At 28.8% G+C, this 19,789-nt stretch overlaps 2 protein-coding genes across 2 annotated transcripts; both read right to left on the bottom strand.

The window, feature by feature from the left end:
- Window positions 1-16,881: 16,881 nt before the first annotated feature.
- On the bottom strand, window positions 16,882-19,789 carry LOC137807141 (uncharacterized). The gene is made up of 3 exons (XM_068607615.2): window positions 18,106-19,789; window positions 17,595-17,994; window positions 16,882-17,522 (listed from the first exon to the last, which is right to left on the bottom strand). Exons 1-2 carry the CDS (start codon window positions 19,539-19,541, stop codon window positions 17,781-17,783), a joined length of 1,650 nt encoding a protein of 549 aa, XP_068463716.2. The 5' UTR covers window positions 19,542-19,789; the 3' UTR covers window positions 16,882-17,522; window positions 17,595-17,780.
- Window positions 17,021-17,701, bottom strand: LOC150028806 (uncharacterized). Its single transcript, XM_090300384.1, has 2 exons — window positions 17,595-17,701; window positions 17,021-17,522 (listed from the first exon to the last, which is right to left on the bottom strand). The coding sequence occupies exons 1-2, from the start codon at window positions 17,697-17,699 to the stop codon at window positions 17,139-17,141; spliced, it is 489 nt and encodes a 162-aa protein (XP_090156510.1). The 5' UTR covers window positions 17,700-17,701; the 3' UTR covers window positions 17,021-17,138.

Genomic DNA, 19,789 nt, shown 5'->3' with positions numbered 1-19,789 from the left:
AAAATATATAATTTGATGAAAATTTAATACTGAAAGAATATTATTGATTGGGTAGGCTAAAATAAATATAATTGTAGTTTTAGTTTTCATATTTCTCTTTGTTGAATGCAGTCTTTAATAGTAAAGGAATCTTTGGTATTATTAGGATGTATTGTTAGGATGTGTTATATAAGGGTTGAGATATTCTTAAAATACTCTTTATTATTTTATTTTTCTTATATTGATAAAAATAATTATAAATTGCAAAATTTAACATTAAGAAATGAATATTAAGTATAATTTAATTTTATAAAATTGGTTCATGGTGACATCCACTTATATACTATGAATTTTTTTTTATCTCTACATGCATGACACTATATATCTATGGATGGTACGATAACGAAAGGTATAATGATAAAATCAATAAATTCTTGCAAGATCTTTATCTTTAATCTTCAAATTCAAATCAATTTTTATCAAAATCAAATTTATACTATCAAAAATTGAGAACACAACGTGTACTAGACCTTGGCCTTTCGGCCAAAACCAAATTCACCCTAATTCAAAAATTAAATAGATAAAACATAATTAAATATTATAAACGTGATTAAAAAATCATTGAATCTGCACTAATTCTAATAAAAAGAAAATTGAATAGAAAAGTATAAATAAGAGAACTCGATGGTATGTTTAGTTATAAAGTTGCAAACTAAAACATCACTTCAAGTGACTTTGCAGGTGAAAATAATTAAAGGAGCTTGATATCATTTATATGAATTGTAAGAGACAACAATCGATGATGCATGCAGCCATATTATGTTATGTACGGTCAGCTTGCATGTCAATTCTTACTTTAATTCACAGTGCACAACTCAAACTTATCTGTTCACTCTTTGCTAAATTTCAATAAGAAAATGACTTTCGTATGTTCTTTTACCATTCAAGTTAGTGATTTTTATTCTCGTTTCTTTTTTATGGAATCATTTCTATTTATGTTGGACACTTCAAATCATTCACCACGTACCTTTATTATTCCCTTTCCACACTTCATTCATCAATTCATCATATTCTCTTGTTTTGCACTTTCCTTCCATCACTTTTTCAAATCTCACATAGACCTAACACACGTTCGTAATTTTTTCTTGCCCTCATCATTTCCTTTTTTTTTTTCTTCATCTCATACTCATAGCTATTATTTTCTACATTCCTATAAACCCTAAACCCTATAACACACTAATGCATTAAGCTATTATTTCCACCAAGAGTGCTGTATGTTAATACAGTGAAAACACACATCTCACATTTCAATAATTAGTATTATATTTATTTTGTTTTATTTTTTAATTTAAAATATTATTATATTAATATAAGTGTTTATTAAATATATGTTTTTTTATTGTGTAAATGGTGTTAAAATGATGTTAAAAGAAACTTTTCTCTTCCACCAATTGTGGTCCTACTAATAGTGAGTTCGTTATGCAACACCAACGTACATAAAAAAAACACCTTGGTGCTTGTTATTTAATTATGTTAGTAGTCATCGTATATGTCATGGATATTTAACTTAGTTGATTGTTAAACACGTGATGAATGTGACAATATTGAACTCTTTTATTTTTTTCAACTAGGTATCTAAATTTGGATTTATATTCTTTTAAAGGTTTACTTTGTGACAATAATGGTAGAAAGTCATTTTCAGTTTGCCTTTCATAAATCAACAGGTGTTAGATTCTAATAAGTGTTAAGTTTAAATTATTATATGATATGTGAGTAGAAAAATATAGTTAGTTTGTATTAGTTTGACCAAACTACACTTACAATGCAGGGTTGTTGAGTTAATTTAAAAATTGATCATACAAAATTGAAATGACGGTTATTACCAATTTGATGCTTAAGTTAAAGTGTTTGAATAATTTTAATATATATATATATATATATATATACGTGTGTAATGTATTACTATAGAGTGATTATTATTTTAATTATATTTTAAAAATAATTATTTTCTACAAAATTCAAATAAAATTAAGCTTTGAGATAAAAGTTTCAGTTATAGTTTTTGGAAGATCTCTTGTGGTAAGAGAATGAATTTGGAAAATTTGGTACTTCTATATATTTACACTGATATTTTTATTCTTATAACTAGTGGAAAAACAGGTAAGACATCTGCTTTAAAGACAAGAGAATATTTCATTCGCAATCCGTCCAAAAAAAGAGACGGTATCCGGAATACTAGCATCATCAGACAAATAGATCAGGATTTGTAAACCATTCTAAAGCTTATATTTTGGTTTAAGGACTCTAACTTTCAAGAGAAGAGACCAAGGCTTATTACTATAAGCAAAATTTCAAGCAAGATACACATTATTTTCATGATGGAGATTAATAATCTTCAAACCTGTAGCTATGCCTTTTTTTAGAATATCACCTGTCCAAATAAAATTTCTACACCACTACTCCACTTGCTTAAGAATTGAAACAAGTCATTTATACATATTAAAACTATAAGCTAGAAATCCAGTAATGATCGTATTAACCAACCGAATTTGACTCATCATGCTAGGAGATTTTCCTTTCCAAGATGTTAACTTCAATTTGACTTTATTAGCCACCAAAGGTTGTAGAAAACACACTTTGGTGCACCAACAAAGATAGACACCCCTAAATACTCAAGGAAAGTACTCAAATTTCTAAAATGTCATTAACATATAAAATATGAGAGAGAGTGATATAAACTAGCGGACTAGCCATATGTAGAATCTTGTTATCATCCACAAGCTTAGAAATACGTACCTCTACTTAGAACCTCCTTTGTGAGGCATAAAAGTAAAGGAGATAAGGGAACCTTGTCTCACACTTCCCAAACTACCCATTACCCTGATAGAAAACATGGTTGAATAAAGAATTGTACTAATCCATCTGACAAATGATGGATGAAAATCAAAGCATGTCAAAACTAATAGTAAAAGCTTCCAACTCAAACTGTCAAAAACTTTATGAATATCAACTTTGTAAGTCTCATTACCTCCCTTAACCTTTTTAGTAAGCATGTTAATAGCTTCAAAAGCAACACAAATACAATCCTGAATTTTTCCTCTGCACAAACCCATACTAATTAGGAGAAATGATTCCAGCAGCCACAATTGCAAGCCTATTCGCCAATATTTTGAAATTAGTTACAACAATTAGCCTGTAATATTTAAGGGAATCATCACCTTTAATCTTAGCAATAAGAGAGATCACATTGTTGTTCTTTTCATAAAGAACCCAGTTTTGTTTAAATAAGTTTACGTAAATAGTTAGAGAAAGATAATTGAGGATTTTTTTATTAAAAAAAGTGACTCATGACCAACTTTTTTTTTATATTTGTTTTTATAAATTTTGTAATTATTTTGTTTTCATACATGCTTTTGGTTTGGAATTTATCAATTTTGGAATCTATCAAAATTTTCACCATTTTCAACTTCTGGAAGTCGTGTTGGACAACATTCTTATATATAATTATGAGTAGTTAATGAATAATTACTTACATTAAAAATAATATTTAAAAATTTGGAAATTTAATCTTAATCAGTCAGTTATCCTATCATACTTCAACACCACTCCCACCAACCTCTTTTTCAACCAGTTGGTTCTCCTTTCTTCTTCCAACTCAACTCGCTCTACCGAAATCAAAAACATAACAAAAGAAGAAGAAAAAAAAGTAAGAGCACGAGTGAACAACGTCAAGAAAACCAAATATAACTATTAAATACCTCTGAGAATTTAATGAGCATGAAACTGTAATTTGTAAATTTAAAAAACGTTCAACACTTTCTAAAAGTCATTCAATACCTATTCAAAACTGTATTTTTTCGTTTGTGTGTCTGTCTTGTTTTAAAAACAAAACGATTTTCAAAATAAAATTGTCCACTACCCTTTCATTCTTAAAGAGGGCACCACATAATAAAAACCGCTCTACATAGTTCAACAATAATTATCAAATATCTAAAATGAAATAAATGAAAAAGAAATTGTGGACACAAATTATTTCAAAAATTAAAGAAAAAACTAATCCTTACCAGAGTAATGATCAAATGACCAAATATTAATAAAATAATAAAATAAAATATATTAAATAAAATGAGAAAAGAATTGTGTACACCAAATTGTTGAGGAGGAATTCTCTATATATAGATGTAGATGTACAATAGACAAAAGTAGGGAAATAAGAACAAATACCATATAAATGGATTAAATAATACAAAATAAAACAACATACAAATATAATTTCTTTATTTTAGAAAAACAAGTGTAAATAATTTTTGTAATGGCTAGTCGAAACGAGATAAATAAAATATACAAAATTATTTCATCTTCTTCAATTTATTTTTCTCATTAAATCTTCAAAATTAAATTTTCAACTATAAATTAATTTAAATTTGAGTAAATAAATTCATTGAATAAATATACATTTATAGGAAATTTGAGTTTCATAATATATATATATATATAATAATTATGTGTATATATAGACATATAATTTAAAAATATAAATATTAGTAATTTAAATTTTTTAATATTATATTCACATTTTTCAAATAGATTATATTAAATCATTATAGTCATAAAAAGTATATAACTTAATAAGATTATGACAATGACTCCTTACTCAATAAAATAGTATAAAAAAAATAATATTAAAATGGTAAATGTCTTTTCCATTTTACAAAAGTGATAATTATATTTTTTTTATATAAATGTTTTCATGTTAGTCATCAATATACAATTTGACATATCAGAATACTCAAATAACAACTCATCTATCATCACATAATTATATTTTGATGTACTGAAACTTTTTCTCTCTATATCCACTTTTTTTAAAATTTTATTTTATTATAATTATTTTTTTTTTGACTTTTTAAAATTAAGTAGTTGGTTATGTGATATTAAAAACAATAAAAGATTTAACAATTTAAAAATAATATAATTGAAAGCATTGTATTTAGAAAATATTGCATTAAAATTTTGAGATGTACGTTAATATTTTAAATTAAAACAAAAAATATAAAAATAAATATAACAATAAATATCGCTATCATGAAAATTATTATTATTTATTAAGTTTTTTAAAATATTTAATTATGTATTATTTATAGTTATGTTTTTATCGTCATTACTATTAAATCTATTATTAGTCCTTGAATTATTATTATTTTATTTCTGTAAAATTTAAATTGTATATTTAATCTCTACATTTAAAATTAAACAATTTCAGACCATTATTATATTATTCAATTGATTAGAATTTGTAATATATGTGTGACGATAATATATTAGTTAATTGATTAAAAATGTTATCACATATATGCGGCGATAAGATGTTAAAAAGTATTGTTAACATTCTCCGCGAAGAAATAATTTACATTATTATTAACCAATATGTAATATTTTATGTTAATCTGACATACAGTAAATGGAAATAAATTTAAAGTTTATGGACTAAATCACAATTAAAATTTTATAAAACTAAAATTACGTATTTACAAAAAACTATAAACGCTAAAAGTAATTTTAAACATATTATTTGACTTTGATATGTGGTTTTTAGTGTAATATTTATATATATGTATGAATATAATTTAATATCAATGTCATAAATGTTTGTAAGGGGATTTTTTCATAGCATTTCAAATTGTGTCATGCTTACTATATGCTGACAAGCAAGTGGAAGTAAGAAAAATTTTGTTTAATGGTACTGACATGATTTACGTGATTAACCAATCAGAACTCATTATAACTTGACTTTTTAAGTAATTTTTATAAAATTTATTATATATAATAATTTTTCATTGGATGAAAAGTCTAAACCAAATCCACGTGTAGTCTACGCTCTAGTCAAGCTTCTTTTAGTTTGAAAAGGGCATATTTATTAACTGTACTTGCAACTCATCAATACATTCTATAAATGAGAATTTGATTTTCTCAAACATCAAACAGAACACTCCCCAAACAAGACTCTTAATTAATATGCACCTTTGATCAAAGTTCAACACTTCATTTTCTGACACCCAACAATTTTTTTTGTCTATTTTGGACATTGAATAAGGATCCAACTTCAAAAGACTCTTAAAATTCTTCTTAAAACTCCCACAAATTCCATCTATTTCGGAACCCTGGTCCAGTATAACCTTCCCCTTAACCTTTAACCTCCAAAATCTAATGATTAATGATTTTGAAACCATTAAGCACGTTTGGTAGCATTTACCTCTTGAACTTAATTGTCATATCTTTCAAAAGTTACCCGTCATCATGCTATGTAGAAAAATTCATTGATTTTTTTTATCAATAAAATAAATAAATAAATATGAATTAATTTTTTAATGATTCAACTCTATTACAAATCAAATAAAAAATAATCAATTATTCTACTCAGTCAAACTTTAAGTTACTAACACCACACAACCACTCAAATTAAAAGTCTATAATTTTTTTTTAATTATAAACAAATATGTTAATAAGTCTAAACACCAATCCAACTAGATATAATCCAATATCACACCAAAGAAAAAAATTCTCCATGATAAAGTCATACTTTGAAACAGTATCTTCTCCAATTACGTACCCTGTCCACTCATGCCATAATTGACTTCAACACTGGATGTGTCCTCTGAACTCACCCTTTAACTCCAAGGCCATTCACCTCAATATCGTAAAGTCTGACCAACGGTTTAGATTCTTGGTATAACAAAAGTTTCCATAATGTTTGTCTGGTCCATATTTATGGTCAGTTAGGACACAAATCATGATTATATAAAAGTCCTTTACTTCTCTCTGGGGGTCGCACATAAGCTATGAATTCAAAGGCCAAATTGAAAAAAAAACACATTATGATACAATATTATTACATATACTATTTGTTGGCATCAAATTGAGTGGTTGAGAAGGATAGGACTTGGAGCTTTTAATATTCCTTTTCATTGCAACATATAAATATTTTTTTTTTCAATTTAGGCAATGATAGCATATGGGTTGAGAAACCCCATGTATGAGATTGGTAAAGCTTCCTTTTAATAGCCAGGGCAATAATTAAGCAAGTATTGGACAAGATATCGAACGCGATCAAACTGAAAATCCCAGTCCTCAATAACAAGTCAAGATCATTCACCAAATCTTATGAGTCTGGGGAAATAAACCAATTATTGCGAAACGAGAAAACAATATCTGAAGACATGCATGTTGAAGGAATCTAATTTCATGGATCATAATAATTAGGTTTAATAATGAAGTAATAGGCATTTGTTGCATGATGAGTCTATTCATGTTGATAAGTGAATTTAATTTTTGTGATGCAAGTAGACACTTAACATGAATATGATATAGGCATACCGTGTGGTGTTTGTAGCTAAAAATTTAGGGACAAAAATTCCTGCGCTAACATGGGGTCATCACTCGTGCGAAAGGGGGGCAAGGGCCCTCCACGAGGATGAGGGTGAATCCGATGACCCATGTGGCCTGGTTTTGGCACAGGACAGAACTCTGAAAATACGAGATTACCCTTGTGGTGATGACAAAAAGTAAAACAAAGGGTCACTGAATATAGTGTGTGGTATATAGTGATCGGTAGGGAGCATCTCCACCAAACCCCGTAAAACGCGCCTCTCACTCACCATTTTCGTCGTTTTATCTTCTCACCAGTCTCCATCTCTCATCCCTACCACCAACGTACTATTATTGTCTTCTCATTTCTACTATCCATTCCAATTTCCATACTTATATGCTTCTGCTACAAACAAACTAATATTTTCTGTTTCACTCCACAAAATTTCACTTCCTTTTCCTTATTCTTCTTTAAGACAAATTTTCTGCATCACAAAACCATAGTTTAAGGGAAACACTTCTTCACAGCACAATCGAGCTGTGCCTGTGGTGTATATATGCACGAGGGAAGCTACAAGACAAAAACTTTTCTTATCTATCTATCTATATATATCTTTGTTTTTTAATATAGCAAACATTTAACGGGGCTTGGCAACTGTGACTTCAGCATATCCACCATATGTTATGGAATATGTTGCGACCTAAAATACAGGATAAGGATCCAGCTCAATGAAATGTCTCACAAACCACAATCTCAAAGAAACTCTGCGGGCAATGTGGAAGGAAAAACCTATTTTCTAAATTATAGTACTGTTCGAAGGGTTGAGGTTTGGTTAGAATAAGGCAAATGTAACTAACAGGATTGTTTAGTTTACATTAGAAAGTTGGCATTGGTGTGAACAATATGGAGAATTAGTGATCATGCATACTCATATGATGCTGATAACCTTTTTCAATGCTGAGTCTGCCAAGAACGCGTCAAAATAAGCCAGGAATGAATGTTATTCTTTTTATATATTTATATAATAGGTTTGGTAGAAAGAAAACTAATTTCTTTATCGGTGTATGACATTCACCTCCATTGATTAAGTGCATGATTGATGTGCCGTTTGATAAGTATATTTTAAATATGGAAAATGAAAACTACGAATACAAATCAAAGATTTATATTTGGATTAATATAACGTATAATGAAACATATATTAGCAATTTTCAAAATTCGTGAGTCAAGTTTGGTGGATCTCTTTTCTCTTTGGGATGAGTATATGTCGTTCTCTAATAGGTTTCAGATAGTTTTTTTAAGATTAGTTCTCATATGTTATGTTACTCTTTGGACTTTAGATACATACGATAGGTTAATTATAATAGTTTTTTTTATTACCAATAAAAAATAAAATAAAATAAAATAAGAAGATTAAGGTACTTTAATCTATATATAAAAGTAACACAGAAGATATATAAAAATATCACAAAAGATATAAATGTTAATATCACATCATAGAACAAACTGGTACCCAGTCAAAAAAAATTATGCAAAAAATGTTGTAATCACTTTCTTTAGATTTAGAATACTTCTCAAAGTGTTTCATATTAATTTAAAAGAAAATACTACTTTAACAACTGCAAATTAAAAAAACATCAGTTTAAAATTGTAATTTGATCAATACAAGTTCAAAATTATTTAATTAAACAAAAAATTATTTATTTATACAGTTATAATCTGGTGCATGATTGTTAATCTATCAGTATTGTAATTTAATTAATTCTTTACTTATAAAATGCATCTAATACACTCTTTTTAAATGATTGAAATTTAATAGAAAAATATATATTGTTTTTTTATATAATAAAATTTCCTTATTCGTATTTTCCAATAGGAAGGGTTTAGTTGTATTATTTTGGTTTCACAATCAACTACAGAATGTGAGAAGTGACACCTCGATCCCAAGATGGTGTTCGTCGTTTTCATTCTACATGGGTTGTTTGGAAATAATCTAAAGATAAAAGATTTTTTCTAAACATTTTGTTATGCTTTTTCTTGCCGAAATACTTGACAGCGAAAATGGAAAGATGGGCACAGTATAAAAGATGCTATTTCCCACTTTATTTACCTAATTAAGTGATGTAAGAGTTGCACGTCCTTCTTCCCAATAAAATAAAGTACTTTTTTTAATTATATTGTATTTAAATTAAATTAAAATTTCTAAATGACTGATAATTGAAGATTTAAAAGTGGATGAAAGTTAAAATGTTTAAGTTTTGAATTTTGTTTAGTGAATATGTGTTTGATTTCCCTGGATTAAGAAGTGTGCATGGATTCCATTTGAGGTATATTTTGTGAAGCAAGATGGTAGATAATAGGAGACAAAAGTGGAGAAGTGTTAACAGAAATTCTTTGGCATGATTTCCGTGAAATGGTTTCTTTGTTATTTGTAATACATGAATTAACCAATGAAATTGAAACACTTGGATTCTTGCTTTATGGCCAAGACTTAGCAATGTTCTTTTTTGGTTTAACTTTTAGTGGTTCCTTCCAATCATTATTGTTGCATATATAGTTCACGAAAGTAAGACATGCAGCAGCAATGATCCAGCACTAGCGTTGGTCAAAACACGAGTGCTTTTGTCAACATTGTGTGAGTTGTCCTTGATGGATATATAATCAGATTGGATGCCAGAACAAAAAGTTCAAATTGCATTCTCAAATCTTTAAGCACCTAGGATCTTTCATTCTACTGTATATATATTACTTTTCACTATATACTATTAATAGAATCATTTTTTTTTTAATTTAAAACTTGTTACGACATTTGGGAAAGAAGCTATCTAATCAATTCTTTTTTCAGAAAGAAATGTTTCATCTTATTATTATAAATAATAACTATTTTGTTCCTTTTAAAGTTTGATTGTAAGTTTAATCTATAAAAGTGATTTAGTAGGTTGGTTTAAAGAAAAAAAATATTTATAAACTTTTTTAAATTTCGACTCAATAATTTAAATTTTTTGTGTATCACATTATTTTTATGTGAAAGTAATAATATAAGAGAAATAAATTATTTCTTAATATACTTTCTCTTCCCTTAAAGAAGTTATATGTTACTTTTTTTTTTCTTCCTCTAAGTATTAGTGATTAAATATTTTTTTATCAACAATATATAAATAAAATTTTTAGAGAAATGTTAAAAAAAAAGATTAAAACAAGAGTATCTCATAAGTACGAAGTATTTATTGTGATCTTTAATACAAAACATTATCACCAAACCATTATCATCGAAAAATAAAAAACAAAACAAATTAGAGTTGAGTTTGGGATCCTTAACATAAAAGGTACATATCTGTTATCCTTAAAGTCTCATTTAATTTATTTTTTTTTAAAAAAATCATACATTTTTTTTATCAGCAAAAATTAAAAATAATTAAAATAGAGTATTTTATGGATGCTCTTATTATAAATCTTACAAACCAAAGGTAGACCATTTAACTAAAGACAAAGTGCTACAAAACAAATTACGATTACCTTGTTTTATTTCTAGCTAGATATAAGTAAAAACATATCTAAACATTCATACTGCCTATTACCTAGTCATTTATGTGTAAAATAGCATCAAAAGTGGTCTAAACAACTCATCTAATACTTATTTTTGTGCCAATTTGCTACACTTCAATGAATTAATTATTTCCTTCTCTTTGAGAGATTTGTGCATAATGAACCACATAACCAAAAAAGATCCATGTTGTGCTTAAACCTACCTAATAGATCCTTACCTTGCTGCAAGACTTTATTCCTCTTAGGGTGTGTTTGGATTGGGGAGTGGATTTGGAGTGATTTGAGAGGAAAGTGTAAAGAAAGTGAGATTGTTTGGATTAAGGTATGATAGAGTGGATTTGTGAGGAAAGTTTATTGAAATTTGTGAGTGATGGGATGGTTGAAAGTTTTTTTTTTAATTTTTTTAAATGTATAAAATATAAATTTACAAATTTACCCTTTTTCAATAAATATTTAAATAATAAAGTATGAGATATTTTTTTTTGTAAATTTTAGTGAATTTAAATTTTACAAATACATATAAAAAATATTTTCATAAAATCAAATCAAAATTAAAACTAATTTTTATTATTGTTAATATTATTATTTAATAAATTTATTTTAATTATTATTAAATATGTAATTTATTTTTATTATTATTGTTTATAATTTATTATTATTATTATTGTACCGACCGGTCCTCGGCCTCAGGCATTGACCAAAGTCAACATGGTGGGACCCGAAGGTGGGTTCCACTAGAAAGTACAGCAGGATAGGAAGAAGTCTCGTTAGGCTCACGAGTAAGGTGGGCGAGGAGGGGGCGATACCAAGGCAGGGCGTGGAGTCCTCGGGCCTCGGCACCCCAACAATAAAGATAGATGAATAAGGTGACTTTTAAGCCACATCCCAGCTACCAGTAGGGAGAGACCCAGATCATGAGGGATCCGTGCATGGGGTGTATGGAACGTGGTAGTACGCACCACCGTTAAAGAGCCATTGGGAAAGAGACGACTCGTAAGGGTCACGTCCCAGGGGTGATTTGCATGCATGGCACGCGAGTAGGGCAGGGAACTCTCAGGGCGAATGACTTAGAGATTGGGTGCATGAGTTGGCATCCAAGTAGTCATCCCGCGCCGGTAGCACTTCGGCAGAGTAGTCTTACACACTAGATGACCCTAAGTCTGGGTGTTAGTGTCATTAAGGCGCGCCTACAGAATGCTTAAGTCACAGTTAAACAGAAGGGCAGAAACACTGAAAGGTATATAAGGGTAACAACAGATATAACCAGGTACGTTTTTGGAACACTTTACGCTTCACTATTACGCATTTTATGAGGGAAGTAACACAAAGTGAGAGAGAACACACACATACACACACACACACACACACTGTACTCTCAGAGTTAGAATTTGGTGTTCATTGCCCAGTAGTTTGACTTGAGCGTCGGAGTGCAAACGGCCGCGAGGACACCCTTTGTCTCTTTGTTTTAGGTGTTTCACCGGAGGAAAGGGACGTTTGAGCAAAGGTTTCTTGGACGCGAAGTTCATAGAGACGCACAAAGACACTTTGGTCAATCGGCGGGAACAATTATTATTATTTTAAAAAATTATTTTAGTTACTAGTATTATTTATGATTTTATTACTTTTTTTTTATATATTTTTCCTATTTTAAATTTTAAATACATTACTATTATTTCATAGTTTTTATATTTATATCACTAATTTTTGTATTACTTTATAAATACATTTATATTATTATTATATAAATTTATCTTTAAAAAATTGTTATATTTTAAAAGTTAAAAAATGAATTCATTGATAAACCATGAAAATACCGACTTGCACTTTGTCTTTTTGTTAAGGACAAAAATGAAAATTGGTCATGCTTACATGACTTTCTTTGATGATCTTTGCATACATGAATGAAAACTATTTTACAAATACAGTGTCTTTCCACGCCCTCAAATCAGTTTAAATTGATAGAAACAAACATAATTTATCCCGCATTTCTTTCTTCGATAACCGTAAAAGCTCTAAAACAAACACAACGTTAGTCTCCTTACTCGCATGAGAGAAATCTTACGCTCAACATGATTCATATCTGGTTATTCAAATTAAAGCCCAAACAACATCCATTTCCTCTAAAGCCTCCTCCAATGATCCTAGTATCCTGCAACACAACCTCAAGTGACATATGTCTGCAATAATATAACAAGAACCTTTCCCTTCCTTAACTAAGGAGTAAATCAACTCTTTTAAACTTAACCTTATCAATTTCCACCTAAACTAAACAAAATTATGCAAAACAACCACACACATTATGCAAAACAACCACACACACAAAAATTTAAACTTTTAAGCCATGAAAAAGTTTCTACTAACCTATAGAATATATACAGTTTAGAGGATAAAAAACTCAATCACAAAAACAATACATTTTCAATCGAGCATCCTCTCATTCGTGTTTGAATGTGGTTGGTTATCCCAATAAAACACTTGGTCAAGGTAGAGAAAATTGAGAGTTTTATTGGATCAATTAGAAATAAAGAAAAATATCTCAACAAATTCAATTGAATTTCTGAGAAAATTGTACTGTTATACTGATTTTAAAACCTCAAAACTAAAATTAACCGAGCTAGTTATTCTAAGTACTTTTTTTTTTCAACTATGGATAAAGAACGAGTTTACTTTAGAAATATAATAAAAAGGATTTTAAAAATCTGAGATCCAGTTTGGATATATATGCAAGTGAAAACTTTATACTTGCATATAATTATGTGTTACTACGTTTTAATGGGTTATTAAATTAGTTAAAATAATTATCGAATGATATGATAATATGTACATCATTAAAACTAGGTTAATTTTTTTTATACTAAATAATAATTCAAATTAAACTAGTCATCTTTAATTGTATCATTTCCTATTTTTCATAATACAAATCGAATGTAGTAATTGAAAATTTGTACCGTACTTATTAGAGTTGAAAGTTTTCTTATTTGAGAAATATTTATTCTTAATATTTATTTTAAAGACTATTTTTTTACTTAAGGCAAAAATATTAAATGTTTTAAGACTAAGAAAGTATGTTTTTTAGATCAACTAAGAAAATGAAAGCATCATCTAATACTGAAAAACTTTTATTAAAAAAAAAACATTACTCTTTGAATATACAAAGTACGTAATGAATATTTAACATTTATTGTTCTTAGATGTTTAACATGGTTTATTTTTAACTATTTCCAAAATTAAGGTTATTTAATAACTTGTATATAATTTTAACTTCATTTTCAGTTATTTTATAGTATCTTAATTTTATTTTGATGGAATAATTCATTGTGAAACATTAATTTTAAGATTTTGTGTGTGTAACTTTTATTCTAAAATTTTATATAAAACTCACATTTTCTTTTTATTTGGTTGTTTGATGGAAATATATATTTTTAAAATATCAAATCAATTTATTTTAATTTTTATAACACATGATCTTACTCTCGTTTTTTATGTCATGGCAGCAAACTTAAAAAAATGTCTCTAACTCATAAACATAAGTATTCTTAGTAATTTTTTAAATTTGCAATACATACAGGAGAGACAAAAAAAGAAAAAAAAACTACCACATAACTTATCAAAAAAGTTATTTTCAATTAATAAATTTTTATTTTTTTGTTGAAAGACTTTGTACTCAACTTTCTAAAAAGAAAAAAAAAGGGCAATATCTCTCTCCCTTATAGCACTATTAAATTGCGACATATTAGTTGTTTAGTCGTTACCATTAATATGAAGAAGAAGAAAAAAAATTCTTTTTTAGCGTAGGTTAATTGGATTAATTTAATTTACATCCCATTGGTTTTGTGTAAAAGCAGAAAATGTATTTTTAGACAAAACCTAGTTTACCATTTTGAAAAAAAAATTATTTTACTACAAGAAAATCATGAAATAGAAACCAATTTCTAGAAACCAATAATAATTAGTTGTTATAGTGACTAAATTAGAGACTAAAAAAAGTTTGGTTTCTAAATTAGTTTCTATTATTGTTAAATGGTTTCTAAATTGGTATCTAATTAGCAACCAAGGTTTTTCCTACCGAATTTAGAATCTAAATAATTGGTAGTTAAAACCTTGATAGCTAATTAGATACCAATTTAGCAACTATTTAACAATAATATAAACTAATTTAGAAACCATTTTTTTTAGTCTCTAATTTAGTCACTATAACAACTAATTATTTTTTTTCTTCTAAAAATTGGTTTATATTTCATGATTTTCTTGTAGTGTTTATACGTTGGTTATCATAATAAATGTAAAAATAGTATATTTTATATCCATTAATGTCAAATTAACATAATATATATATATTTTTTTAAAATACATTGTCTGTTTGGAGATAAACCATAAAAAACATGTTTAAGAAAAAAAAATTAAAGAAATATATTATTTTAAACAATTTTAACTACTAAAATATTTATTTTAATTTAAAGTACATAATCTTTCAAACTAAAATAATTTAAAAACCTAACTACCAACATTAAAAAGTATATGTCATTCATTGATATGGTATATGTATAGTGCATAGTATCTTATTCAATACATGATGACTACATTTATTCATTACATAATCTAATAGTCATATTCAAACAAACATAAATATGATTATGCTCTCTTGAGATATCTAGAGAGTAATATTGTTTCCTTAATTGCTTAATCAAACAACTTATGATACCATAGAAGATGTTGTTGAGAATGAAACATGAATTCTACCTTTTCATCAAACTCTTTCTTCTAAGTCTGACAAGGGACTAAGATACACATCTATATCATTTTTCTAGATTTTTTTTTGTCGTCATTTTTTCTTGATGCATAATGAAAGAGAAAGTTTGTACATGACCAATAAATTCACTTATGAGTCGTGCCTACTACTTAAGTTATCATAAGGATTCATCCAATTTGTAGCTTGTCTAATTCTCAAAGTTTCTTGACTAAATTCTGATACATTTTATCTATCACCTTCCATTAAAGAGAATCAAATAGATGTAAGAAAAGTCTATCACATTTTCTATCATTGACATGTCATTTTAGGGTTTTTTACATCCTCTATAATGATAAACCATTTTTTAAATATGTATTATCAGCAAGTAGCATAACATTGTAATAAAAGGTCCTTCTATTTCTTCATCGTCATTTCTTTCACTAGATTTCTTTTTGAAGTGTGACAACTCCACCTAATATACACATTCCATGCTGCAAATATATTTCTTTATAATACATTATCATTATTACATGCATGTGTCTTCTTATAAGTCGTGTCCTTTGACAAAATATCACATTGAACTCATTTATGATTAGGTAAAAACATCTCTTTGAACAACTATATTCTCTATAAGTTTTACCTCTACCGATTTCGTTCTTTTAAATTGAATTATCTCAAAATCACTCACAATCTTGTAAAGTTATTCAATCACACTTTAACTAATCACATAGATGTGTTATTTCAAAATGTCTTTCTCCAACATTACATATTGTTTCATCATTCAACCTTTTATTAATATTTTTTGTTTGCAACATATGTTATTCGAGATCCCACATCAACATTTCATAATATATAAATGGGTGCAAACCTCATCTTATAAACCAATTTTATGAGAGTGAGTTAGGCTTAAAGTCCACTTTTTAATATAGTATCAGAGTCATTTTGAGTCACTAGTACAAAATGAAGAAAAAAATGCTCTTTATTTAGTGCAACTTTGCGCTTAAACGCATTCGTAAAAAACGCGGTTACATTTTTTTAAATTAATTTGATTTACAAATACGGTTACATTTGTAAATCAAGCGCTTTGATTTACAAATGCGGTTTTTACGTTTAGCCGCATTTGTAAATCCTTTTTACCCTAAATTGTTTTAGCGCGCCTCACCACTTTCGTAGTTTCTTTCTGTTCTTGCCTCTCGTTTGCACTATTCAACCTTTTTACTTTGCCTCTCGTTTGCGCTGGCGTAAGAAGTTAATCTCTTTCGTAGTCTTGATCATGGTTGTCAAACTCGCGAGTCTACGTAGACTCGTGGGAGCTCCGTAGACTCGACTCGTAGACTCGTAAGAGTCTACTTTCATATTAAAAAAAAAAAATAGTGTAAATAACTACATTTAGTCCTGAATGAGAATTAATAATATACCAAATCATCTAACTTCAAAGTCTCAAATAAAGAAGGTCATACAAATACTACAAAAGTTAAATTGTTCAATTCAAGTCATAGAAATTAAATAATTAGAAATTCAAATTTCCATGTCCAATCCTCTAATGATATCCTCTCCTCCATCATCTCCATCATCATCTCCATCATCATCTCCATCATCATCTCCATCTTCATCTTCATCTTCATCCACATTAACATCAAAAGTCAAATTTTCAAGATCAAATGCATCTAGAGTTGGAACTGTTATTGCCGGATTTAAGTGAACATTTGCATCTTGAACTTGATCAATCTCATTAATATTATCTCCCTCTTCAGTTATCCATTCATCATCTGATTGAATATCATCAAAGGGAAGAGCAACTGTTTTTCTAATTTGCTTATTACTCAACTTCAAGTTGTACATGACATACACCAAATCATTCATCTTTTTCTGATGCAAACGGTTTCTTCTCTTTGTATGAACCTATATTAAATAGGAAATTTAGTAACTAACCATATAAAACTAAATAAAGAAATTATAAATAACTTCAATTACCATTTCAAATGAGCTCCAATTTCGCTCACATCCAGAAGAGCTACAAGTCAAGCTTAGAATTCGGATAGCAAACCTCTTCAACTCAGGAGTTCTATACCCAAACATCTCCCACCATTCTCCAAGAAGTATTGTTTTTCTACTTTCCTTTGCGTCATCCATTGCAAAGGCTCCTCTACCAAAATGATACTAAAAAAGTTGCACATTAATTATCCTTCTTTCAGCAGCATCCTTAACCAATCTTCTCATGGATGTATACAAGCCTTCTTTCACCTCAGGATCATCAGATCTAAACTCAGGTTCATAATGGAATTGTGGATTAAGATAGTATGCAGCTGCATGCAGAGGTCTATGAAGTTGATTATCCCATCTTGCATCAATTATTTTCCAAACCTCTTCATAGCTACATACATTCATTCAATAGTAATCAATACCAACCAACCAACTATCATATAAGTAATAGAAGAAGAAGGAGTAATTAAATTTTTAAAGAGAAAAGCTATAAAATTTTTACCTTTTCTTAATATGATTAAAATTGTTCTTAATCTTCTCCTTTGCACGATCCATCTCTTCATATATGAAACCCATTGCAGGTTTTGCATCTGAATCCACCAATCTTAGGACCACCATAAGAGGGGCAGCAACCTTGAGGCACGTGGAGATATTCTTCCAAAATCGGTTGTCTAATATCATATTTTCAACCTTTTTCCCCTCTTGTGAAGTTCCAAATTTACTTGTTTTCCATTCTTCAGAATTGAACATGGTCAATAATGAGGCTTTCAGTTCATGAAGACAACCTAGAGTTAAATAAGCGGTGGCAAATCTAGTTACACCTGGTCTTATCAAGTCTCTTTCTTTTGTGAACTTCTTCAACATGCTGATTAGCATTGATTTGCCATAAATATAAGTGGTGATCTTTCTTCCTTTCTTGATAGTAAGCTCATGGACCTTCAACTTCTTTTGAAAATCTTCAAAAATCAAATCAATGCAGTGGGCAGCACATGGGGTCCAATACAAATGCTCCCTGTTTTGCATCAACAACTCTCCAGCTGCCTTGAAATTTGCAGCATTATCAGTCACCACTTGTACCACATTTTCTTCTCCAACTAATTCAACAACATCATCCAGCATCTTAAAAACTTTATCTGCAGTTTTTGGTATGTCCGAGGTGTCCAATGAATACATAAAAACAGTCCCTTTAGGACTATTTACCAAGAAGTTGCAAATAAAACGCCTCTTTTTATCTGTCCACCCATCAGACATGATTGTGCAACCTGTTTTCTTCCACTCTTCCTTGTATTCTTGAAGCACTAAATCAGTTTTTTCAATTGCTTGCTTCAATAGTTTTTCTCTAATATCATGATAAGATGGAGGTTTATAGCCAGCTCCATATTTTCCAATCATTTCACACATCTTTGTAAAAGCTGGATTTTTAATTACATTAAACGGAATGGCACTTGTGTAAAAAAATTCAGCAACTTGAGCATCCACTTCTTCTTTATAACCTTTCTTCATCATTTGATTTATGGTAGCTTGAACTGCCCCCCTACTACCAACTTTTTCTTTTCCTTTAAAACCAAATATATGTTGTCTTTCTTCAAGCCCCTCACATCCTTGGTCTTCATCAATTATATTTAACTTTCTTTTTTTCAAAGAGGCTTGCTTAGCTTCTGCAACAATTTTTATCATCAAATCTCTTATTTCTTCTGGAACAGAACAACAAGGTTCAGAGTCCTCCCTAGTTTCAGCAAGATGATGCTTGAACCTGAATATTCCTCCACTCATAGTCTTTGAACAATAACTACACTTCACTTTTTTACCATTGCCATTAATATCTATCCCATGCTTCCATCCAACATCAGTTCTATTTCCTGGAGCATTTTTACTTCTATTAGAAGATGCAAATGCAGTTCTATTGAGCTCACTTGAATTTGATCCACTCCCAGACATTTCTTAACAAAAATACTGCTCCTCCAAATTCAATTTCTGTCAAAAAAACAAAAGTGCAGGGCAACCAGCAACTATTCTCAATTAAAAAACAGTCCATTCTGCAGCCAATTAAAAAAAACAGAACCCTAATAATCCCTTCCCTTTCCTACACTAATTTCACACCACTCAACTCTAACCTTATATGATGAGCAGCAACAACCCACAAGTCCGACGAAATCTCCGACGCGACGCACCACCGCAACGCGCCA

The sequence above is a fragment of the Phaseolus vulgaris genome, chromosome 3 (genome assembly GCF_051622355.1).
Source record: "Phaseolus vulgaris cultivar YP4 chromosome 3, ASM5162235v1, whole genome shotgun sequence".
NCBI lineage: Eukaryota > Viridiplantae > Streptophyta > Magnoliopsida > Fabales > Fabaceae > Phaseolus > Phaseolus vulgaris.
The sequence above is the reverse complement of the archived record's forward strand: the minus strand, read 5'-3'. Positions and strand labels throughout refer to the sequence as shown.